The following is a 26,957-nucleotide window of genomic DNA, read 5'->3' as shown; positions in this document are numbered from 1 at the left end:
TTCTTATATAAACCCCTATAAATTGGGCAATTTCTTTAAATTTTTTATTATTTGCTTGCAATTTCTTATGTAAACCCTATAAATATATTGCAAATTTTTTTTCGCCCGGGCTTTAGAAAAATCCTGGCTCCGCCACTGGCTGCAAACGTCTGCTCGCTTCCGATTTAGTGAACTATGATGTGAACTTCATTAGGAGACAAGCCCATGAAGTTGCTCGTAGTTTATCTCGGGTAGTTCCATGTCATGATACTTTCCACATTTTTATTAGAATTCCATTTTGTATCTCTACAATATTGTGAATGGAAATATACCAAGTTTTCTTATGTAAAAAAAGAAAAAGAAAATAATTATACCCAACACCTAATTACTAAGTTTAATAGAAAATTGATGTCAATCAATTAGAATTTTTTTTTTTTTTTTTTTTTGAGGGAATCAATTAGAATTTGTTACCTAACTGATTAGCAGTACAAAATCAGTGACATAATTGAACAAAGATGGATGAACAGAACAACGAAATGAATTCTAAATCCAATTTGAATTTGGAAACAAAATAGTAAGAATGAATTCATATAATGATAGAACACTGAAATTGATACGAATAAACAACTGATATCATATGATAAAAAAGAAAGTACAACTAAAAGGACATATAGGGTGTACAATACTAATCCCCTAGTCATTATAGAAAAAAAGAAGGAAAAAAAAAGAGCAACATAAAAAAAAACCTAAGAATAGAATCCTACGTCTAACTTTCTACATCACGCGGTATCTGGGAAACGACATCAGCAAGCTCCTCTAATCTCACCTCTACTGCATTGAGCCTAGCTGTGACAGTCTGCTCATGTCTGACAAAATCAGCCCTGAGCTCTCTGATGGCCTCCAAAATCTGAGTGCCTAGAGTAGGTTCTATGGTCGCAGATGCTAATGTTGCATGCTGCTCAGGCTCACACTCAGGTGGAGGAACATGGTGCTCCTGATCACGCTGTTCTTCAGCTGGACGAATCTCCTCAGCTACTGCCTCTACAGGCTGCTCAAGGTCATGTGGTACTTGCTGTATCGGTCCCATGACATCAGCACATAACCCGCCGTGCTTGGTGATCTGCATATGGTTCACAGTTTCCTCTCCAAAGTGATTGATGGATTCATTATCACCACCCGAAATACTGACATTATTATCATCAATGCCAGAAACAACCTCCTCATCTACTGCATGACAGTGTTCCATTTTGTTGTTGTCGGGTTCATCATATAAGAGAGATATTGTAGTCTTGTCAACAATGAAACCTTCCCCTAAAACAACCATAACCTTAACTTTGTTACCAGGTTCTAGATTTGACGTTATGGTCTGCCAATCATCATGGCCAAAAGAGGTTAGAGTATCTCTTTTATAGACCTGAATGATTCTCTTTGTGTAATTTATGATCAACACACCTTGGCAACCTTCTGATGTTATGTTCTCTGGGAACGAGTGATAAACGATGAACAACATCATACTCTTCAGGTTTCGCCCCTTCACTGTTGGAATATAAAATTTTATGGAACAACCGTTGCAACTAAAACTTTCAGAATTATTGTCGCAGGGGAGCAAATATGACTCCCAAGTCTCATCTGCAGTCTGCAAAATGAACAAATGTTAATGCCTCGAATTAATAATTTAGAGGATCCAAGAAGAAAAAAGTTCATTATCTATGTATAATTTATTTGTTCACCCCTGCTTATATATATACATATCATCTGAAAAAGGTATTATCTTTCTTTTTTTAGCTCAGCGCTTGTAACTTTTGATTCTTCACTTGAACTATGCGTGACTTAATCCTTCACAAAAAATAAAAATATGTGTGACTTAAGCATGGAGTTGTTCACAGTTCACACCCATTTCAAAAACTAATAATGTAAAATTAGTTTTAAAACTTTAAGAATTAAATTTGTGTCGGATTCAAATTAAGGAGGAAATTTTTTGTTAGAAAATATAATTTCAACAAGGGGTGTTCACAGTGCAATTTGGATTGGTTTGAAGACAAACAACTAGCCGATTCAGATATTCAGATATAAAAGCACACGCGGTTAAGTTCGATTTGGATGAATCATTTAAACAATTTGATCAAATCTCATTAAAGGCAGTTTAATTTGGATAAGTTTATGGATGTTCAAATTACATTTGTATTCTTTTTTTTATTAATATTATAGTGACATGGAAAAGTAGTATGCTTGATGCAAAATATAAAATACCACAAATAATATTACAGAATGATAATAATCGATTATGTTTGAAAAATATGAAATAGTAACAAAAAAATTCAAACCTGTAAAATACAATCGTCGGCGATATTTTGGCATTTTGTTCCCATTTGAATTAACAGATATTTCAAGTAATTCTTTGACCCTGAAATTTCACTTGCTTCCAAGTTCAGACACTTTGTGGCTTTTAATACGTCCAAAAATCTATCGATATCTTGAGTTAGTTGTAGATCTGAAACACACTCCATACAAAGAATTCTAAGTTTTTGAAGGTCCTTGAAAGAAGCAAGTGATGACATGGGTACATATGTTTGAACTAGGGATATAACATTATTTGATGGTAACATCCACGACCGAATGAGAGAAGGAAATACATCACAAGAAAATCCTTCAAAGCCACTTAAAGAAATATATCCAATGTTTTTCAATCTTACTATTGAAAATGGAACTTTTTTTATAGCAGTCTTATCTGCAATCAAGGTAATAAGGGATTCCATCTGTCCCAAATCCTCCTCCAATTTGTCAATCATGGAACATCCTGAAAGAATCAAAGTTTGTAGAGATTTTAATGTATAGATGCTTCTCGAAAGTTTCCGAAGACCTGTGCAGTTCGTCAAGTTTATCAGAAGAAGTTTATGGAGAGATCCAATGCTATGGGAGACCTCAGACAAACCTGGACAGTCTTTGAGTACTAGCTTTTCAAGATTAGGCATGTATGAAAAGTCTGGAGTTTCAGTCAAATCCTGAGAATGACTAAGATTAAGGATTTTTAAGTTCTTTAGCATCTGCAAGAAAATAAAACCACAAGAGAATAGTAAGAAAATTGTCGTAACAAAACTAGAATTGAATTTGGAAGAATGACCATCTTCCACTGAACGTTTCGCACATGTAACACGCTTTATTTGCGGACATAGAGACCAATTAATGTTACACATGTGCAGCTGACCTTTTTATTAGAGGACATGTGTGAAGACATAGTCTTAGAAATTAATTTTCATAGTTTTACTAAATACAGATATCAAGACACATTAATGCTTCAGAATATGATACTGTATTTCTTTTTAAAAAAATATAGTAATACTCTGCTCAATATTTCTTAACTCAAATTGACACTATTGTCAACATAATAGAATAATAGAATAAAAAAAGACACTTAAAAGGGGAGGGGAAGGTTAGTATTCAAACATGCTTTATTAATCGCTTTTCTATTTGTTGCAGCATACTCCTCGTATATACGTTACCTTCTTTCTTTGTGTACTCTATTGTAGTTGTTGGGTTTAGTTTATTTAAACATAAGTGTCTCATATTAAGAAGGAAAAATCACTAAATATAAGTCAATTTTAAAACACTAGAATATTATTATTGTTTCACAAAAAGTATCTCTAAATAAGATACTATTAATTAAAGTGAAATTTTGGAACATTAATGCACAAAATGGACAAATTGTATACACTGCTTATTATGTATTTATTTTTTTTTTGACATAAACATCGCCTAACCTCTTCCTCGAAGTGCACTATACAAAAACTAAATACCGAGATGAAATGGTAAATTAAAATTCATTGCTTGTTCTTCTTTCGTGAGGAAATCTTAAATAATATTTGTACCTTGTTCTTCTTCCACATTTGCGTGAGATTACTATCTTTCAATGACATGGCAACTAGACTTTCTTGCTGAAATTCTGCAGGAATGTAAGTTAATGGAAATCCATGCCAGTACAACCATCTAAGATTCCTTGAAACATGTTTAAAATCTCCTTTAAGTTTCACCCCAGCAAGTTGAAGCAATCTGAGTTTATACATCTTCTTAAATGCATTGGAATTCAGACGAACTAAATTTTCTTTTGGAAATTTCAAAGCCAGACCCTTGACCGCTTCAGCTCCCTGAAATTAAAAAAAAATTCAGAGAAACATAAAAACAAAGAGCTAAATTTGAACATTTGAAACACATAATTAACAACTGAAAATCATGAATGATACTAATTTTCATATTTCATGTGATAATTAAGAAACGAAATGAATGTTGATAATCCATTCATTAATGTTTGGTCCTCAACCTCTTCTACTGAATTTTTCAGTAACCTCTATAAACCATATAAGGAGTTCTCTAATTAGTAATTACCTTAAGATTAGAATCATTAGATAACATATCAATTACTTCCTCACTACGCCACAACCTACTGCGGTTTTCAGGATTCAATGGTGATTCCTCATAAATTATTTGTCTTCCCATGTCTCTCAACAAATCATGCACTCTAAGCTTGTTCCCATTGTCAACAGTTACAAGACCTCGCTCTAAAAGGATTTTCATTCCAGAATCAGCAAAAAACCCACACCCATTTAATATTTGTATTACATCATTTCGGTCCATTCCAATAAAGAAACAAGCTATATCAAGAAATATTTGTTGCTCTGTAGCATCTTTTAAACCATCGAAGCTTACTCTTAGTTTCTTCTGTACTTCATAATGAGGAATACATTTGAGCTTCTCCAAAACTTTCTGCCACTCTGTTATTTCACATTTAGACAAATAGGAGCCAAGGACTTCAAGTGCTAGTGGCAATCTTCCAGAATAAGCAATCACATCTGTTGAATGTGTAACAAAATCTATTGGAGGACTTGGTAGCTTGAATGCATGCCAACTGAAAAGTTCAAGAGATTCACTTTCGTCCATTTCTTTAATAGCATACACTTGATTACATGATCTAAGGAGTCTCATATCTCTTGTCGTGATGATTATTCTACTCCCCAAACCAAACCATTCGCAGCTTCCACACAAAGCCTTTAGTTGATCCAATTCATTCACATCATCAAGCACAAAAAGCACCCTTTTCTGAGCAAGTCTTTGCTTCAATATAACTTTCCCTGATTCGATGTCATGTATCTTGAATGATGTTGTTTTGTAAACATCACAAAGTACCTGTTGCTGTAGTGAAACTAGATTAGTATGTGTCTCCCAAAATTCCCTTACACCCAGAAGGAAGCTCATTCCATCAAAATTTTTGCCAATTTGATTGTAAATGGCTTTGGCAATGGTTGTTTTACCCGTACCCCCCATTCCCCATATCCCAAGAAGTAAAACATCTGATTTTTTGATGTTTAATAGCTTAATCGCAGCTTCAACACGAGATTCTAAGCCCACTGGATGTTCAGCAACAAATAACTTTTTCCTTTCAAGCAAATGTGTGACACGTTCAACAATATTTTTGATATCATCACTTTCATTCCTATAAAATATGAAACAGTACTAAGGTGCATAATCAATTGTATGTATATAAGCATCATTCAACACATGCTTTTATCTAAAGAGGAAAGAGAATTATATGCAAGTATCTTGAAATTTTTAAGTTGGGACTCTTTAAAAGAGTGAATTATAAAATGGACACAAATATTATTACCCCACCAAGGCCTAAGAATCACAAACAATAGTCTAAGAGAGAACAAAAGTAACCTGGAACCTAAGAGTACAAACCCAGCAATGCCACCAATATCGAAGAGATCTCTTCTCCAATTTCCCTTTGTGGATTCATCCACTGAGATTTTCGATATCAGCTTTTTAAAAGCTTTTCCAAATCGACCTTTCTGATGACGTACTTCTGAGGGATCTACCTCATAGAACACTGGCACAACAATGAGACGCTTGGTTCTTACAATTTCCATTATCTTCTCCAACTCTAGCATACACCATCTTGAATTGGCATAATTTGTAGACAGAACAATGATAGAAACTCTAGACTGTCCAATTGCTCGCAAGAGTGAGATTGAGATTTGATCTCCTCGTTGAATCTCGTTATCGTCTTTGAACGAATGAATCCCTTCATTTTGAAGAGAGGAACAGAGATGTGACATGAACTTTGCACGACTATCTTCCCCTCTGAAACTCAAGAACACATCGTACACCTTTGGCTGAAACATCAAAGAAAAGAAAGAAAAAAGAGCATCAACTAGGAGGTTACCCACAATTTATTATATTATTAATTTTTTTCAATTTACAATCATACCAATAAACTTCCAATGTTCTTTTGATGATTAAGAAACTAAATGTTAGCGAACTAATTTCATTAATGTTTACTTTTCTTCCTTTTTTCGTTATATATTTTGGAACCAAAAAACCATACATTGATGATACCTCAAATAGAGATAGCCTAAAAATCATACATAAATACACACAAGTGTGCACACACACACACTTTAACACTCACCTGATCAGTCTTATTACTTGATTTCTGCCTGATAACATCTCTTGCCATGGATTGTAGCAAAACATGCATTTGAAGATTGTTATTCTCATCGATGGTTACAAGGCTCTTGTCTTCAAGGAGACTAATTTGAAGAGCTGTGCATTGTGTTGACCTATTTAATGTTTCGAGTACATCATTTTGGTTCATCCCGATAAAAAAAAGTGCTATATCAAGGAATACCCGTCTCTCTTCATCACTCAAATCATTAAAACTATCTTCTAGAACTCTTTGTACTTCTTGTAGTGGAAACATTTTGAGCAAATGCAACTCAGACTCCCAGAAATCTACTCTTTTCGAATGCAAATTGCTGCCAAGAACTTTAAGAGCAAGAGGCAATCCCCCAGAATAAGCAACTACTTGTCTGGAAAGTTCAGCAAAACCTTCATGAGAAGTTGCTTGCCTGAATGCACCCAAATTAAAAAGCTCAAGCGACTCACCTTCGTCTAGTTGTTTCACTCCGTACAAATAGTCAACTTCATGTTCCTTGAGAAGATGTCTATCTCTTGTTGTGATGATTATTTTGCTTCCCGGACCAAACCACTCCCGATTTCCACACAAAGCCTTTAGCTGATCCAATTTATCAACATTGTCAAGTATAAGAAGTACCCTTTTATGTCGAAGTTTTTCTTTTAAAATCACTCTTCTTGTTTCGATTTTTGGTATATTTTCTTCAAATTGTTCGTCAATTTGAAAAATAAGTTCCTCTTGTAAATAAACTTGACGTTTATCTTTCCATAATCCCTCAACATTTTCAAGGAACGACATGTGCTCAAAATAGGGACCAATTTGATTATAAATGGCATGGACAATGCTTGATTTACCAATCCCAGGCATCCCCCATATCCCTAGTATGAGAGGAGATTTTGACTGTTTCAATAGTTGAATAACATCTTGTGCCCCAGAATTTACGCTCTCTGTATAGAAAGCACTGAATGAGTCTCTCTTTTTTAGCACACGACTAACATGTTCACCTATATCCTTAATATAATCCTGAATACATTCATGTTCGTACCTGTATAAGATATGAAGAAGAGATGATTACTATACCAATTCTCCAAAACGTGCACAGGTCAAAGGAAATGTGAAAATTACAATCTCAAGTCTCGAACATCTATTTTAAAAAGAACTAATTTGCTAAACTCACAATCAAATCAAAACATTTTTTTTTTGAAAACTTGGTATTTGGCTCAATGACCGATTAATCAAGGGCCAATCCCTCCTTCCACTACTGAGTAGTAAAGGTTCAATTAAAGTCAAAACAAAACTCTGTATGGACTGACAAGAGGATTGTTGGCACGGATTCAAACCTCAGACCTGACCCTTGGTAGAGGTCGGGGGTACGATGAACAAGGGCCTAGGCCTGTAGGGCTCCAATTTTATTTTTTTTTATGTAGAGAATGTGTATAACAAGCCTTGTTTTATATGGGGGTATATAGTAAATTGTACCAAAATGGTCCAAACATTGACAGCTGAGTTGTAAAGAAAAAGGGTTAAGGGTGGTTTGAAGTATGTTAATGTTTAAGCCCTCTTGGTGCGATTTGCTATATATACCCTATAAAACAAGTCGTTCTATAGAGGTCATCTATAAAAAAAATTGGGCCCCTTATAGGTTTGTTGCTAATAAATTGCCAAAGGCACCTAATATCAAAAATCTTGGTGATGATTATGAACAAGAAATTCCTCATTTTGATATTTATAATCCAAAGAATTGGGAGAATCTTAATAACAAATCAAAGGATATTCTACTTAAAAGGGGGTATACTAGAGAAATGAATCTTAATTTTCCCGATGATAAATATCATAGGCATTTTTCATAAGTGAATTTTCAATAAAATTAAGCAATGGTAGTGATTGATAAATGGTTAGTTTATTACAAATATGTTGACAAAGTTTATTGTTTTTGTGGTGAATTGTTTAAATCTTCTACTTCTAGTAACTTGAATTTGCTAGCAAGTGAGGACGACTTCAGTGATTGCAAACATATTAGCCTAAGACTACAATATGAAAGTAGTGTCGAACATATGACTAATATGAATACTTGGAATAAACTGAGAATTAGATTGGATAAAATAAAACAATTGATAAACACTAGCAAGAAGAAATTATGAAAAAGAAAAGGCGTTGGAGACAAGCTTTTTATAGATTATTTTAAGTTGTGAAAGGTCTTGCTATGGATAATCTTGCCTTTAGAGGATCCAAAGAAAAATTATATCAGAATAGTAATGACAATTTTAGAGTTTTCTTGAATTGACTGAAATGATTGCAGAAATTGATTTGATAATGAAATATCATGTGAGACGCATTTAGGATCATAAAACATGATCGGAGACACATTCAAGATCATGCGGTCCCACCAATTTTTTCTTTTTTCTTTTTTATTAATAATATATAGGATGGTGACTTGAGGTGCCAACATGGTTGTGATTTCAAAACATTATGTTATGGTGATTTTGAGTGTCAACATAAATGAGATATGAATCGGTATAGTTAATTCATATCTCGTTGATCATTTATTTTATTTTTCTTAAAATGATATATATTATGTAAGGGGTCGTTTTCTCATGATTTGCCTAAGACGCATAAAATGTCAGGAATTGAGTTGTCAAACAAACCTGAGAAAGAAAGGCTACAAAGATGGAGTACTATCATTTGAAATCTAGCAAATATTTAAGTTTAGGAAGTTATACCCCACACCCCTACATTTATACCTTCACCCCAACATTTAACACAAACTACCACATCTACCCTTTATATAAAAAAAAAAAAAAAAAAAAACACATTATCCTTTCCCTTTTCACCCCACCTTTTTCTGGAAACAACGTGGCTTGCTTTTTCATAAAACACTTCCTGAAAAAAACGTTAGAAGTTCACCCTACCTTTCCTAACACTGCGCGTGCTTCTACTCCCAACCATCACTAATCCTGTTTCATGTGTTCTCTTAATCGTTGTTGTGTTCTTTCTCTTATTCTTTTCTTGTGTTTGTTCTCTTAATTGTGTACCGGAATCATCGATTGATGTTTCAATGTTTGAGGTTTTCTAGGTTTGACAAGGTTTTCTAGGTTTGTGGATTACCGGAATTGTTCACGAAATCGTGTTTTGGGCTACGGGAATTGATCTCTGAAACATTGATTTCTGGAAAATCCATGCAAAGCTTTCCGGTCGAAATCCAGGAAAACACGTGCATAGCATTCTGGTTGATTCTTTCTGGAATTGTTTCATGAAGATTTTCGGTTCAAAAACATTTTTAATGTTCTTACTTTTTTTTTACTCAAACTTTTTCAATAAAATCCAACATTATGAGATGAATTTTTGTTTATTCAGATGGAATTCCCTCCAATAAAAGAAATTGAGATAAATTATGAGAGGAATTTCCCATCTCTCTTCTGAATTCCCATGATTTTGTTAATTTTTGTTTCTTTATTCATATGGGAATTTTCTTGAATAAAACATAGTCCCTTAAATAAAAGAATCTGAGATGGGAATTATTGCAGTGTTAAAACTGAGATGGGAATTGGGAATTATTGTTGTTCTTTACTCAGATTCTTAAGACTCAGATTCATGTGGGGGGTGAAGTCATACTAGATTGAGATTGGAAAATTTGAAAGTGAGAGTGAAGAATTAACGTGTTAAAGTTTAAATATAAAAAGAGTAAAACTGGAATTTATGAAAAAATGTAGGGGTAAAAGTACATGTGTTGGGGTATAAGGTAAAACTTCCTTAAGTTTAAAACTACCTGTAAATGAGATCACTCGGCCCAAAATATTCGGTAGCTTTAGTGACCCCTACTACCCAACTCAAAAACTTGTCTTTCTCTTTACCGATTCTATCGATAAAATCATGAAAAGCGTTTCCATCAAACATACCTCCCTCTAATCTTTCATGCAAGGGATAGACACCATCATAGAACACAGGAAGAACAACCAAGTCTGAGGTTCGACAACATTCGGTTATTTTCTCCAATTCTTGAACACACAATATTGATTTGTTATAATTACTTGAAAATACGACTATAGCAATTTTGCAGTCTCCAATTATTGCATTGAGTACTGACTCTAGACGTTCTTCATCTTGCAACCTCTCCTTAGCCCCGAAAACAGCGTTTCCAGCTTTTGAACGAAGAACCGACTCGAGACGCCAAAAAAAATAATCCTTGTCTTGAGCGCAGAAACTCAAGAACACTTTGTAGTTGTACCTCCTCTTATTTGGATCAGTATTAGATGTGGACTCAGATTCGTGGCGGATTTTTGAGGAAAACATGGATTGATTGGATGGTGAAAACTATTCAAAGTGATAAGTGCATCTGAAGTTGCACAAGAAAAATTCAAGTGAAATGATAAAGCTGTTTGAATTGCTTGCTTTTTGTGAGCACGTGATTATCACTGCTACTATTACAAGTCAAAATCATCTAATCTCATCTCATAAAGTATAATTATTGCACTTGCAGCCAGTAGCCACAAACAAAAAAGAAAAGGCTAATTAAGACCTCGCGCCTATACCGACCGATAAAGTGCACTTTTTCTTTTAAATTAATCTAAATTTAAACTATTTTATCATTATTATTTCAAGAGTCTTGCTAACGAGTGTCTTTAAGGGGCATTTGTTCAAGATTCTAGAATAGATACTCTCTGTCTTAGTTTAATTGAGTCAGTTGATCGTTTTACACAGATTAAAAAAAGTATATAATAGAAAGATAGAGAAAAATGGTTTTGAGTGCTCTTGTCAAATATACGTGCATTGTTCTTTAATATATTAAATTTAGAGTGGTGAAAGTAATATTAATTAGAGTTATAATTGGGAGAATAAAAAGTAATTAATGTTGTATTGAAAAGTGAAATGGATCAATATTCTTGGACAATATTTTTTTTACAAATAGTTCAGTTATTATGGGACAGAGGGAGTACAATTCATAAATTTCATGTAATTTTTTTTTTTTATATATTTTAATGTGTTGAATACATAACTCTCAAGATAAAATTTATACTTTAAACTTCAAATATCCTAAGGGCATTGTTGTAAACAATTTAATCATCAAGATCGAGTTATTATATGAAATTAGAACACACTTACTTGGAAGAAGAAACCATAGTCACGATTAGCAGACTAACCGATATTTGAGACAAAGTCCTCCTTGCCTTTAACATGCTTTAAACTTAGGGTTTTCAATGGGGCAAATCACTAATGAAGAGAATCGTCTGAGTGATGGCAAAGGGGACATAGCCTCTCTATTTATAACGTGCAACCCTAATTACCAACCATCATGGACCCAAGTGTTTAGGCCTACACTATGTTACACAAATCATATTATAAAATTGCTTTTTTGACATTAAAGACTTCCTAAAAACACAAGTAAAATACTAAAATACCTCCAACGGTAGTTAACTACCCTTCAAGTAACCGGCAGCAGTTAACTACTGTTCAGGCCAGCGGTAGTTAACTGTTGCAGTGTTTTTCCCCCAAAATCAGACAACCCCTACTTCCTATTCACTCATCACCTTACATCACATATACCATACCTCAAAAAATCCCCATTTCAAAATTTGTGTCAAAATCTTGGTTCCAAATCATTGTTGATGGATTGCTAGGACGTTTCTACGCACAATATACATCAAAAAACAGGTATTGCAATGTTAAACTCGTTTACATTTGATTGATTTCGCAATTTTTATTTTTTGTTCTGACATTCACGCCAGCGGTAGCTAACTACTGTTGTGAACTTAGAAAAAATTTCAGTTTTTCAAATGGTAGTGTTACTGTTTAAAAAAAACTTATTTTTTTTCCTTTTTTTTTTTTGGATTGTTTATGTACTTATTTGAAATTAGATAAATGTTAATTAATTATTTTAGCGATTATATGTTGTTTATTTATAGATATGGTTGAGAAAGCAGGTGATAGAAAACCTAGTGTTATCGATTCCATAAAGGTTGAAGCTCCCATTAAGGTCGAAGCTTTCGTGAAGGTTGAAACTTCTGTTAAAGTGGAGTGAAATTCTAGCACATTGGTTTTACGATGTTCTATGCGATGTTCCAACACCAGAACCACATAAAACAGATGTTGTGTTTAATGTTCCAACATTACACTACCAAACATAAAATATGCACGAAAGTAAATGACAAGAAACTAAAAGGCACAGTGAGTATGTTGACCCAGTTAGGTGACAAACACACATACTCTGGGGTCTACCAAGCCAGGAAGGAAATCCACTAGTGTAGTCCTTATTCTAAAGTTCTCTGTAAACCACGTTTATAACTTAAGACCTAGGACCTACCCATCTAGACTTCAACCTAGGAACTCCTAGATATGAGATCTCATCTCACTCTCCTACAATCAATCACAGCCCCTACAATTATCAGATTTAAACACAAAATGATGAAGTTACCTTCAAACACAAACTACAACCTTGCTTCAAAGCTTTGGTGTAGCACACGAGTTACAACTCAATAAACAGTTCTTAACATGTATCAAGGTGATACAAGAAAGGCTCACAAATAACAAACGGTCCTAGACTTGCATCAAAACGATACAAGAGAAGAACACACAAAGAACACGACTCAAAACCCTAAAAACTATTCTTTTAGAAATGACTTCTTGAATACCAAATTAGGTTTTGAAGTCTTCCTTATATTTTGAAGCAATATGGGCTCATTAACCTTGTTGGGCTTTAGAACAAAGTAGATTGTTAAGCTGATCTACGTAACAAGAATCAATAACAAATAAGGAAAGTCTTAATATGTAGGAACATCTTTAGGAACTTCCAAACAAATCCAAATATTCCCCAAAATATTGTTACTCCTTTGGGAATAAAAGCACAACTGATTCTGAACAGATATGTGCGTTGCTTGGTCAGCAAGATATAAGAACGTGGATTCCTTAATAAGATAAAGTGCGAGCACATTCAGGCATAAAACAAGGCACACTGAACCGTGCCAGGATGTTGGAACGTCATATCCAACATCTTACAGAAATGCCTAGAACATGTTGGAACATAGTATCCAACATCACAATGCAATCATGGATATTTGTTTTAGCAATAATGTAGCCAATACAAATACCCAACATGGAGGCTTCAAACATCAATTTCGGTGTGTGGAAACTTCGTGACAACCAAGTGGACACAACTCATTTCTTTTCGAGTCGAGATACATGGAAAGATAAAGACGAATTGCTCGGTTAGGTTCGTCGACAAGCACATAGGGCTGGATTTACGGTTGTCATTAAAATATCTTATGCAATTAAAAATCCTATGTTGGAGTTGGTTTGTGAACGGAGTGGCGAGCACAAAGTACCGAAGAAAAAAGTGAAGCATGAAGAAACGTGATCAAGAAAATGTGGGTGTTTGTTCAAGGTGCGTGGATATGAAGTGATGGAAGGCAATGCTTGGAGATTGGCTATTCTTAATAGTGTTCACAACCACGTGATGGTGCCATATTTAGCAGGGCACCTTCTTGCGGGAAGATTAATGGAGGACGACAAGAAGATTGTACATGACTTGACCAATAGTTCGGTGAAACCAAAAATATTTTGACAAATTTGAAGAAGAAAAGGCAAGATTCCATGACAAATATCAAGCAAGTCTACAATGAACGTCATAAATTCAAAAAGGGTGACTTGACAGAGATGCAATATCTAATCTCAAAGTTGGCCTTACATAGTTGATGAGCAAAAGAAGCTTGTCGACGAGGTGAAGCATAGTAAGATAGTTGATACCATATTTGATGCATGGGAAAAATTGGTTGAATCTCCTACTCAAGAGTTATATGCAAGTAATCTAATGGAATTCCAAGATGCTTGTAAGAATTATCCAAAGTTTCTTCACTATGTTCAAACTACCATTTTGGACACTGTGAAGACCACCGATTCTCAACATCCGGTAAGTCAATCTTGACCACCAAAAAAATCTTCACAACCTAAAAGAAAAGGTGCTCACATTGATATTTCTCCACGTTCGTCGATTCCAACTCTGGTTCTAGTTCCTAAGCCTATCTTGGTTCCAAGAAATTATGATTCATCGAGTCCTATGTATTACATGCCAAAACTCATGAGACCATATATTGAGAGAATTGTGGATGTTATTGGCGATGAGAATTGTGTGTTTAGGGCTATAGCCAAATCCTTGGGTTTGACGGAAGAAAGTCATGTTATGGTGCGGAGAGCACTTATTCAAGAGGTGAAAGAGCGTAGGAACGACTACATCGAGATATATGTGGACGAGGGTTGTTATAACTACATCTTGAATGGATTGCATCCTCCCAAAAATGGTAATGGTTTTGCACCTCCCGATAAATGGTTGACATTACCGGATATGGGTCTCATCGTTGCAACTTATTACAATCAGCCGGTGGTGGAGATAACTAACCTTGATATTGGAGTCTCAGAGACTTTTTTCCCACTTAGAGGTAGGCCTTCATTTAACCCGAAAAGCAACATGATTTGCCTTGGTTTAATCCCAAATCATTTTGTCCTTCTTTTGTTGAAAATTGATTGCCCACTACCTCCATCATCTACGGAGTGGAAGCTACACAAAAGCGAAGAGGCGTAAACATGGGAGGATGAATTTTTGGATCAACACAACCGTTTTCAAACACTCATGGAGATTGAGAAACGAGAGAGACCGGTTTCAACCAAAAAAGATTCAAATCAACACAATCCTATTTTGTGTGACACTCCGGTTAAAGCAAATGAAGAATTTGAAGATATTGTGGAACAATTAGATGATTTAATTTCATTAGATGAAATATGTCACTTTTTGGTCGGTGTTCATTCTTTTTTTGGTCGATATGCACCGACGTATTTTTTGGGATATATAATGTAATGACCATTTTTTGTGGCCATGATGTAACTAATCTTTAATGAATTATATATATATATATATATATATATATGTTACCAAATTTGGCGATATATATATAAATTAATTTTGGGATATATATATATAAATTAATGTACTTTTAGTGTAATGTGTTGCATAATGTGGAAAATTTTGCGAATTTCAAACAATTCTGTAACATTAACGTATCATCGGTTTTGTGTAATGTTACCAAATAATTGATAAACTATGAAATGTTGATGTTTTTAATTGCTGGATGTTGGTTTCGGTTTGATTTCATGCGGCATTGCCGTTTGAAATTACAGGTAAAAACATGCCAAAATGGCTAGAAATCAAACTGCAGACTGCACTGATTTTTTTTTACTGTGTGGACGATAGGTAACTACCGCTGAGGCCAACGGTAGTTAACTACTGCCGGTTTCCTGAGCTATAGTTAACTACCACTGGGGGCTTTTTCGAAATTTTCATGTGTTATTGGGAAGTTTTTTAGTCAGAAAAGCAATTTTCATCATGTTAAGTTCCGAAAAACTCATTATCTATTTATCACTTTTAGAAGGGCCTAAGCATCATCAAATGGATCACAACATCAGTCTGTTTTTATTAAAACCAAAATCAACAATTGATTGTAGCCGACAAAATATTAAAAGAAATTCTAACACAAGTTAGTATTTCTATTATACCCAGTCTGGATTGTGCTTATTTTGAGCCTATGAAAAAGAGTTTATGCAAATAAATAAGTTTTTATCTTGATTCATAAGTTCTCACTAACGAAATAAATTGAGCTTACGTAGCATACACAAACCCAGATTATGTATTAAGAATTAAGAATACGTAAACTAAGTTTATATAAATTACGTAAACTCGGTTTATGTATTCATCTGAGTGTGTGTTTGGTTTGGTGGCGACGAAAATTGATTTTGATATAATTGAGTATGAGAGAATTGAATTTGGTAAAAAATGAGTGGATGTGAATTGATTTATGTTTGGATACATTTATTTAAGAGTGATTCATATGAGGTGATGTTGTTTGGATTGATTGAATCAAAATTGTTTATAGATGTATAATTATCAAGATGGGTTTTTCAATTTTGTTTATATTATTTTATCGTTTTAGATAATTATTTAGGATACATCCATAATAATAATTTTTTTAGGTAATACATCCATAATAATAGTAGTAGTCTTTTTTTTTTTTTTTTGACAAAACCATAACAATAACTTAAAATGCATTCTCTCTCGATGGTGGTTGACATAATAAACCAAGGGAAGGAACAAAACGCATAGCCTTCCCTCAAAAAAAAAAACGCATAGCCTAATCTCGTGGTTGCTGGAAGCTTGACATCAAAACAAACAAAAAGAAAATAAACAAATTTCTTGGAAGTTGCTTGAAGACAAAAAAAAAAAAACTGGAAGCTTGACATCAAAACAAACAAAAAGAAAATAAACAAATTTCTTGGAAGTTGCTTGAAGACAAAAAAAAAAAAAAACCAGAGATGATGCAGAGCAAATTATGAAATGTTAAGATACAAAATAGAAATTGCAATGAGTTGTTCAAGGGGGGAAGAAGGAAGAAACCGAGATAGATCCGAGGGTAAAGAAGGAAGCAAATGAGTTTTTTAATTGTCAATCTACAGTAAACAAGAATTGATTTTGGGATTCACCGTAGAAGTTAGGATTTGGAGCTTCTGATAGAATTGATCTTGGGAGGCTAAAACAATTTTAGAAATGAGAACCAAACATACTGCAAAATTGAGAAATCACGTTGAAGGCCTAAAAGCGCGCGTCCATGGGTTGCAAAAGCTAAACCAAAGAAGTAAAGGGCATGTCCTTTAGTTAAATTGCAAAATTTCTTTTATGTGAATGGTTAGAAATCGTCTTTTTAAAATATTGACTTCACCCTCAATCGAAAATCATAAATCCATTTTAAAAAATTGTTTGTCCCTAAATATAAGGCTATCTAAAAATATTTAGATGTATCTATTACTTTTTTTTTTCATTCAAATATACCCTTTATTAATATTATCAATTAATCTTGAAATATGAAAAGTAACATTATATATATATATATATATATATATATATATATATATATATATATATATATGGCATATCAAGTGAGAGGAGTTTTTATTATGAGAGATGAGAGGGTTAGATCTTGACCCTTGGATTGATCTTTACGGTGGTGTTTCATTTTATTAATTGCAGCCTAAATTTTTTAGCTCCTTCTTCTCCTGCTGCGTCTTTTCCTTTCTTTATTGTAAAAAAAAAAAAAAAAACTTTCCATGGCTTTTCTCTCGTGTGTGCCGATTATTTCTTTATTCCCAATCTTACTTGGATCTTTGTTATGGAAAAAGACACCTGGATTAAATTTTAGTAACAGGGACTGGTTAAATGGAGGAAATAAGCACAGAGAAGAAAAGGGATCCCCTTTAAGAAGCCATGACGCCACCGTAACAACATCGTGTTATTTGACAACCATCTTTTTGCTTTCGCCAAAGGTTTCTCTTTTGCCGGTAACCGTAACCACGTCGGAATGATTAGGGATTGCAAATAGAAAATTTTCAATTAGAATGGAAAAGGTTGCTTTTTCTCGTTAATAACAGTGGAAAAGACAATTCATAACAAATCAGTATGATTTTGCTAACAAATCAGAGATTAAGAATTAAATTAGTATAGTTGTAATTAAGGGATTGTATGATGGTATCTCAAAACTCAGATGAACGAGCGCAGAACACATCTAAAAGAACGTTGAAGGATAGAGTGTGAGTAGGGAGCACTTGAATTTTCTTGTGACTAAACTAATCCCAACCGTTAATGTTAATCTAACGGCTATTATTGATTCCTCTCACCTCTCACAATAAAAGCCCTCTCACTTGATATGTCCTATATATATATATATATATATATATATATATATATATATATATATATATATATATATATATATAGACTATTGATAATGTGGAGATCAATGGTTATCATCTCTGCATTATTCTCTTAATTTTTCTTTTCAATCAAGAGGATATATTTCCGTAATAGTCACACATATTTCACAAAAATTTATTACTTTTACAATTTTTTAATACCAGTAATTTTTGTTAATACCAGTAATTTTTTAATACCAGTAATCAAGAGGATATGATGCATCAAGCTTTTTTCATCAGTTTATTTATTTAGGGGGTGTGGCCAAGTCAAAACGCTTCATCCTTCAGGTAATATGGTGTGCAACAATGTGGGAAATTTGGAAAGAAAGAAATAACAGGATTTTCAAGAATAACAATTCTTCTATATTGCAAGTGGTGGACAAAATAAAGTCATCGACTTTCTCGTGGTTGAAAGGGAAATTTGTTACCCTCCCTTCCAATTATCATGGTTGGTGGCTTAGTCCGTTTGCGATATGCGGCATTGGTTAATTGGTTTTCTCTCTGGTTTGCTTTTTGGTGAGTTGTAATTATTGTACAGATTTTTTGTGAACTTTGGTGTTTCTTCCTTAGCACATCTAGTGCTAGGAAGGCCATTTGATAGTGTTAATATATTTCATTTTAGTTTCTTTAAAAAAAAAATTTTTGTTAATTGTTCTTATAAAAAAGGTCGAATGCAGAAAAAAAAAAATCTTATATATACTCTATGAATTGCATGCAATCATGAGAAATTTGGCCATATGGTCTGATCAAGATTAGACTGTCCAAATTCAAAGTTGTTTAAATAACAAGAATAAATTTGATTTAAATTTGAACTGTGTGATTGGACGACCAGATCTATCCTGACTGCACCCTTCATCTTTTTTGCTGCGAAAGAATCAAAGAGGCGATTGTAAGGCCTTTATTGACATTCTCAATTACATTAGAGATTTACTTTTCCCACCCTACTACCTTCTCATGCGCCCTGCAAAAATTCCAAAAATACCCCTGGTGCAGATTTTGTTTTCCGAACCAGATTGTTAGTTACTTCCGGAAAATAAATTCCGGACCAGATATTGTGCGCTTTTTTGTGTCTTTCTTTGATGTCAAGGGTCTCTGTTGACCGTTATATGAACCCCACACAAGCTGAAATGCTATTGCAGGGTTCATATGAACGGTCAACAATGACCATGACACCATCGACACCCCTAAAAAACTAAAAACATTTGAAGAAAATTGAAGAAAAGAGGTGAAGTGATTTTCGGAAAATTAAATCCGAACAAAATCGATATGAATATTTTGTGTCTTTCTATGATGTCAAGGGTCTCTATTGACCGTTATATGAACCCCACACAAGCTGAAATGCTATTGCATGGTTCATTGGAACGGTCAACAATGACCATGACACCACCGACACTCCTAAAAAACTAAAAACGTTTGAAGAAAATTGAAGAAAAGAGGTGAAGTGAAGAATGGAGGTATTTGTTGAAGATGGAAGCCTATTTATAGCCTTAAACAAGTCCTAGGTCATTAATATAGTCAATGAAAACGTGTTAGTGGTTGTAACCGTCCAAACCTAAATTAATGGCTCTCGTTCAAAAGAATACAATGCTGAAGCGTTCCGCATTATACATTCCTGAATGTCCTTAGCCCTACAGGAAGTGCCAACTTTTCCCTCGTTCACCATTATGGCATTAATCCGGAAAGGATATTCCGGAAACCAAAGGTGCATTCTGGATTGTATATTCCAGATTGCATCAGTGTCATGGCCGGTGGTGTGCACCACACGTTTTTGTCGGTGGTCAAGTCAAAAAAACGTGTTTTACCACTTTTTTGACTGCATTTATGGCTTCCCAACCATTTTTCACCCACCCCTCCCTATAAATAGCCTTCCAAACCCCACCATTTCTCACACCATCCTCTCCCACCCTCTCCTCCTCTTCTTCCTTATACAACCATGGTTTTCCATCGTTGGCCTGTTGACCTTTCATAGATAAGGGCCTCGTTGAAAACTTTCAGGGTTTGTATGAACGGTCAATGAGGATGGAACCGCGCTGCAACGAAGGGCGGTTTATCTGAGGGTCATGTGGGTCAGTGTGGTTCTTAACTTCGCTAAGTCTGAGCACCCCCGACCTCTCTCAGGGGCATTTGTTTCTTCTTCCCGCCCTCCTCTTCCCTCCTCCTCCGGTTTTCCTCTAATAGCCAAACTACTGGTATGTCCTATCACATACCTGTGGTTAGGCTCTTAAGAGATTAGAAATAGATTTAGGATCTTATGTAATAAGCTTAAAAAGCTTGAAAAGCTTGAAAATTATTGTAATGTATTGTTCATATATTAATAAAATGAGTTGTTTTTATGTTTGTGTCTTTATGTTTGTGTTTTTTATTTTATTCGCATTTTATTTTACGAATTGTAGAGCTTAAAATTGCAAAAGTTCTGCTAAAATACTATTCCGGATTTTAAAATTTGGAAACATCTGAAAAATACTAACAATACATTCCGGAATACGAAATCCAGACCAGGAGTAAAATTGGAAAAAATAGGGTGCGCGAGGAAAGACATAGAGTGAGAAAAGTAATACTCATTACATTATCAATAGTGGGAACAGAATATCCAATTTCAATGTCAATTCACGACTTCTGTCGTATATGGTGGCATGCTTATATTAAAGTTACCCATGCATGGGCCTACAACACTCAGTTTTTAGATGGGACAAATTCTATAGTCATCTGTCAAACTATTTTAAAATGTCATACGTTGGAGTTGTTGTGGTTAAGCTCAATTTATTTGGTAATGACGTGGTTAAGATAACATAAACAAGTAGTTAACATCATAGCTAAATATTATTTCACAAATCAAAATGAAACATTATATTTTATATTTTTTTTTTAAAAAAAACTACTACTCACCCACCATATTCACAATACAATATTTCTTTTGTACACTACAATAGAAACATGTATCAATCCTCGTGAGCTTAACTTAATTATTGTAAAATGTAAGGGTTGGAGTTTAAAATTAGGACACCTCATTTATTCACTTTTAATAGATGAAGTTTTAGTTACTGTGTTACTTGAAAGGAAAAAAAAAACCTATGTTTCATCCAACAACTGCTATAATATCCACTTGGAAACCCTGCAAGGCCAAGTTCACAAAGCCCAATACAAAATAAGTCGAAATGAGAAGAAAAAAAAAAGGGAGCAAGAGGTATGCTGGATTTTTTTGGTGCTGATTGATGAAGAATTGTTTGAGTGTGGGGTTTTAAAATTTGATTCATGTTGTATTTATTAGATAAATATAATATTATAAAATTGATAAATGACAATGTGGCATTGAATTTTTGGAGCATACATGATTTAGTGAGACTCATTTAAATTTCAATCAATTATATATCGTGTGTTAAGAAGAATGTTAGTTCATTTAAAAAAAAAGAGAGAGAAGAACTTGTTAGTGTTTCAAGGTTGTACCCAAAAAAAGTGTGCGTGTGTGCGTTAAGAATGAATAAAAGGTCTTGTAGTATTTTTTATAAATAAGGAAGATGATAGTGAAAATTCAAAGAGAGTTCCTTTCTAGAGGAGTCATGGGAGGAAGAAAAGTGTGTTGGTTGAAGTGGAACACGGTTTGTCAACCAAAAGAAAATGGAGGTTTAAGGGTGAGGGATGTCCGAATGGTGAATGTCAGTCTTTTTGCTAAATGGAGGTGGAGATTGTATGCTTGCGAGAACGCTTTCTGGAAAAAAGTGCTCATGGCGAAATACAATAACATTATTAGCAGTGTGGCAGATTTAGGAGGCGAGATTTGGCCTAGATCGGCGTCAAGATGGTGGAAGGATGTGGTGCAAATTCAAGAAGTGGATGGTTCGAACTGGTTCATGCCGGAGTTGGTCAGAAGAGTGGGGGATGGAGTGTTCACAAGATTTTCGAAAGATTGTTGGGTGGGGGAAATGCCTCTTTGTGATAAGTTTGCATGGCTGATTTTGGTGTCAAACCAAAAAGAAGCCAAGGTAAAGGATATGTGGTATGAGGAGGAAGGGGGGTGGGTGCTAAACTTTAATTGGCATAGGGAGTTGCTTGTTTGGGAGGGTTAGGCACTGTATTCATTGATACCGGTGCTGAACAAGTGTCAGTCAGCTCTTGGCAAAGATAGGTGGTAATGGAGAGCAGAGGAGGGGGGGCCTTTTTACAGTTAAGTCCGCTTATAAGTCATTGGAAAGAACATTGTTCTAGAAAGGAATTTGAGGGTTCTAGAGAATGATGTGTTTCAATCAATTTGGAAAAACCTGGCCCCTTTGAAAGTGGTGGCTTTTTCTTGGAAGTTGCTTCTCGACTGGATTACAAGAAGTAATCTACCAAAGCGTAATATAATTGCAACAGATAATCCTAGTTGGGGGGTCTGTGTATTGACAGGGGGCTTAGTCACATATATCTTGAGGTTAGTCGCATATATCTTGTGCCTTTTGTACGCGTTTTTCCCTTGCATTGTGCGTCTTGCGCAGGCTGGCTTTTTTCATTAAAAAAAAAACCTCTTCCAGTGTTTTATATCGAATGTTTTGTGTAAACATCACAATTGACACGAACTAGTGATAATGTTATTCGATGTAAATCAATAGCAATATCATCAAGTTGCCAACTTGCAACTGCTAAAGCAAGTACTCCTGCGCCAGAGGTTGAAGACCCTTGATGAGTCATGATTTAGTCTATTTTTATATATTATTTAGTTTAGTTTTATTTAGATTTGAATTTATGTTATTGCAATATTATTTCCTTTTTGAATCTTTTTACTTCAATTGCATATTTTTATATTTCAGGAATGAATATTGGTTGGAAGGAGTCTTGGAGCAAAAGAAAGGAGTCTGGAGCTGATTTGGAGCAAAAATACGAAAGATTCGGGAACAAAATATAAGTCCCCCAAGTCAGAAGCTTGGCACGGCCGTGCCACCTCTCAGAAGTGCCTTTTGCTGCTTTTGCTTAGGCCCCAAGTTACTATGTTGTAGTTTTACCGAAAAGCCCTTGTAATTGCTTAGATTTTAAGTCGAATGTAAGTTATAAATAGAGTAGCTCTCCATCACAAATATTTATCTTTTGTTCTTGGAATAAAAGTTCACTTTTACTTTATTTTATATTCTTCTTCTTCTCCTTCTTCTCTATGTCTACAATGAACGTTAGTGAGTAGACTCTTCTTGTCTTGGGATTGTTGGATAAGTCTAATGATATAATCCTAATCGAACCAAGCTTTAACCCTAATTTCATGTAACCGTAATTTCTAATCTAGATTCACCGTTTTAACATGAATTAACCATTATCAAACTGTGGAAACGAAAGTGTAGGGTTTGATAATTGTTACATCATCTCAAATATCAATTCATAATGTGAAAGCGGAGCTTTGATATTGGAACAAGTGAATCTAGACAAGAATTGCAAAGGCAGCGAAATAGTCTTTGCAATTCTTGAGACATGTGTAGTTTCAATCCTAAAAGCTTCTCCTAGTAATCAAGTCAGCGAAATAGGTTTGGTTGCTAGGGGTAAACTCTCACCGGACTTGATCGGAAAGGTGAGGGGCTAAGGGAAATTGGTCTTTAGAAATTAAGGTGTAAAACATGAAATTAGAAGTTAAAGTCTTGGCTAGTGAAGGACTTGTTGTTATGACGAACCAATGATCCCAAGGCTCTTTTTTATTTTATTTTATTTTCTTTTCTTTTTATATTTCTTTCTTTTTACCGGTAACTTCTTGGAAACACAAAATAATATCGATATGGCCGAGGAACGCACTCTCAAAGAGTATGCAATCCCATCTTCAGATGAGTCATACGATGTTATTGTGTACCCAACAGTTGGTAAGAATTTTGAAATAAAACCTGCACTTATTCACTTAGTGCAGCAAAATCAATTTTTCAGATCACCCACTGAGGATCCAAATTTTTATATTTCAACCTTTTTAAGACTCAGTGGAACCTTGAATGCAAACCAAGAGGCCATAAGGCTGCACCTCTTTCCTTAGGGGGTAGAGCTAGTGCTTGGTTTCATTCATTGGAAATTGGTTCTATTACTTCAGGGCAACAAATGAGGCAAGCTTTTCTTGCCCGATTCTTTCCCTATTATAAAATTGTTCAATTAAGGAATCAAATCACACAATTCACTCAAAAAGAAGGAGAATCTCTTTACGATGCGTGGGAGCGTTTCAAAGAAATGCTTAGACTTTGTCCCCATCATGGTTTAGAGAATTGGCTTATTATTCACACTTTCTATAATGGTCTTTTGTATACCACAAAAGTTTATGTTGATGCAGCTGCAGGTGGAGCTTTGATGAATAAAACATACACAGGAGCATATGATTTGATCGAGGACATAGCACAAAACCACTATCAGTGGACCTATGGAAGGGACATCACTAATGTTGCTCCTCCACCCTCTAAAAAAGAGGTAGGTAAGTATGAAATTTCTTCCTTTGATCATCTAGCTGCTAAGGTTGACGCACTCACACAAAAATTTGATAAAATAAATACTAGTGTTGTCACACCTGCCCCTGTATCACCTTCCTGTGAAATTTGTGGTGTATTTGGCCATATTGGCATTGATTGCCAACTAGGTAGTGTTGTTAGAAGTCCTGAGCAAGTAAACTATGCTCAATATAATCAAGGGTTTAGAAACAACCAAATTTTTTTCCAAACCCCTCAAAATCTTTTTGGACAACAAACAACACCCCCAGTGATGCAAACAACCAAAGAGTCCCTCAAAAATCCAGCTTGGAACTTTTTTAGAAAATTATTGTATAAATCAATCCGAGCAGCTCCAAGAGCTTAAAAATCAAACTAAATTTTTGAAGGACTCTCTTGCCAAACTTACATCAAAAGAAGACTCCATAGTTACTCACAATCAGATGCTTGAGACTCAGACTTCTCAAGTTCCCCAACAGGTGACTACTTCCCCTCAATCCTCCGAAGTCCTCCTCGACCAAACCGAAACCAACCCCAAAAACCATATAAGTGTTATTACCCTTAGGGATGGTAAACAATTAGAGGACCCCGTTGTGAAAGTTAAGAACAATGAAGGAGAGATAGGGAGTGATGAGCCTCAAAGTGAGAAAGCCATAGGAGAGAATGAAAAGTCACTTGTTTCACCATCTCATGAGTATGAAATTCCATTAACACAAGGGTTTGATGAGTCAAAGTTAGATGAGCAGTTTAGGAAATTTATTGAAATACTTCCAAACAAATTGCCACCTAAACTTAAGAATCTAGGAAGCTTTTCCCTACTTTGTGTCATAGGATCTAAAACAATTGAGAGAGCCATGTGTGATTTGGGATAGAATGTTTGTTTGTTGCCATTGTCCCTTTCTGATAGATTGGGTATAGGATAGCTAAACCACTTTCTAACCGTCAAGCTAATGACTCTAGATGAGCGCTTCGTGGGAGGCAACCCACACATTTATTTGTTTTAGTTTTGTTTGTTTTCCGTTGTTTTAAGTTGTTTTGTAGGTAATTGTCCGAGTAGATTCAAGAAAAGTGAAAAATTTCGAAGCCCCGATGACCAGAAGGCTGGCACGGCCCGTGCTCCCAGAGGGCACGGTCGTGCCAAACATCACCCAGCCAAACCCAAACTCCAGAAGCCTGGCATGACTTGTGCCAATATGTGGCACGGCCGTGCCACATGTCTAGGTAAGTATAACCTCAAAATTTTTCTTCTTCTTCCCTCATTCTCACACACAAACATCTCTCTACCTTCAAACTTCTTTCTAAAACCTCCATAACCAACAACCTTCAAACCTTCATATCTCCATCACATCTTCACCAATTCAACCAATTTCTTCCCCAAATTCTAAACAAAACCCTTCCATCAAAAACAACTTTCATCCACCCAAACCCATAATTCACCAATCCCTTTTCTCCCTAAACCTAACCCTAAAAACCACAAATTCTTAACCAATCTCCACACCTAAACTCATAAACCTTACTCAAACATAAACCCCAAACCTAAAACAACCTTTTATACCAAAAACCTTTCTAGACCCTAACCTTTATCGAAACACAAAGTCAAACCAAGGTCAAGGACAATGGCTTCAAGGGGAAGTGGAAAAGAACCAGCAAGCGGGAGAGATAGTGGCGGGGGGAATCATCACATACATAGATAGGCAATTTGGAGTGGGTGAAGATGAGGGGATCAATCCAATTGAGGGAAATAATAGGCTTAACACAGACACCCTTATTACTATGAACTTCATAAAACATCATCCGCCAATGCAATATTCACTCGAACTCAACATGCTTATTTTTGTTCGTACTTCCTAACCCATCTCGGACTAACACCAAGGTGGAAGAAAATTTGTTGTATGTTGATGATGTCCAAGTACATGAGGAGCAAATCTAGATGAGGGAGACGGTGCTAACTTGCACCATGAGGGAGAGCACCATGACCAAGAAACCGGTGAGCTAAATGACAATGCAAGATGGGCATGGATGTGAACCGAGGTTGAGAGGATAAGCACCGAGCAACAAAGGAAAGGTGTTAAATTATCGGGGCTAAAAAATGACGTCCAAAGGGGCAACCGCTTGACACATAAGAACAATGAAATGCTCCGACGAAGGATGCAACACCTTCATCTCCAAGGTCCTACTTATGGACCTCAATGAACAATTGTGAGCTTTCCTCTTCCTCTCTTCCTTATCTCTTCTCTCTTTCTCCTCTCTCTCTTCTACTCTACTTCTTCTTCTGTTTCCTTTTAATTTTCTTTTCTTTTGAATCATTGAGGACAATGCTT

General features: G+C 35.1%; 1 protein-coding gene and 1 non-coding gene across 2 annotated transcripts; both read right to left on the bottom strand.

Annotated features, from left to right (window-relative positions):
* Window positions 1-589: 589 nt before the first annotated feature.
* On the bottom strand, window positions 590-10,810 carry LOC146926819 (disease resistance protein RPP2A-like). Its single transcript, XM_085700286.1, has 7 exons — window positions 10,212-10,810; window positions 6,440-7,490; window positions 5,689-6,143; window positions 4,360-5,464; window positions 3,846-4,121; window positions 2,304-3,023; window positions 590-1,615 (listed from the first exon to the last, which is right to left on the bottom strand). The coding sequence occupies exons 1-7, from the start codon at window positions 10,733-10,735 to the stop codon at window positions 746-748; spliced, it is 5,001 nt and encodes a 1,666-aa protein (XP_085556412.1). The 5' UTR covers window positions 10,736-10,810; the 3' UTR covers window positions 590-745.
* Window positions 10,811-24,310: 13,500 nt separating this feature from the next.
* Window positions 24,311-24,417, bottom strand: LOC146926818 (small nucleolar RNA R71). Its single transcript, XR_015009142.1, has one exon. It is a non-coding gene; the product is annotated as a small nucleolar RNA R71 (small nucleolar RNA).
* Between the last annotated feature and the right edge of the window lie 2,540 nt (window positions 24,418-26,957).

Source organism: Medicago sativa, chromosome 4 (assembly GCF_051527215.1).
Source record: "Medicago sativa cultivar Bolivia chromosome 4, Bolivia_mono, whole genome shotgun sequence".
In the NCBI taxonomy this organism is placed as follows: domain Eukaryota; kingdom Viridiplantae; phylum Streptophyta; class Magnoliopsida; order Fabales; family Fabaceae; genus Medicago; species Medicago sativa.
Note: the sequence above shows the minus strand (reverse complement) of the source record. Positions and strands in the feature narration are given on the sequence as shown.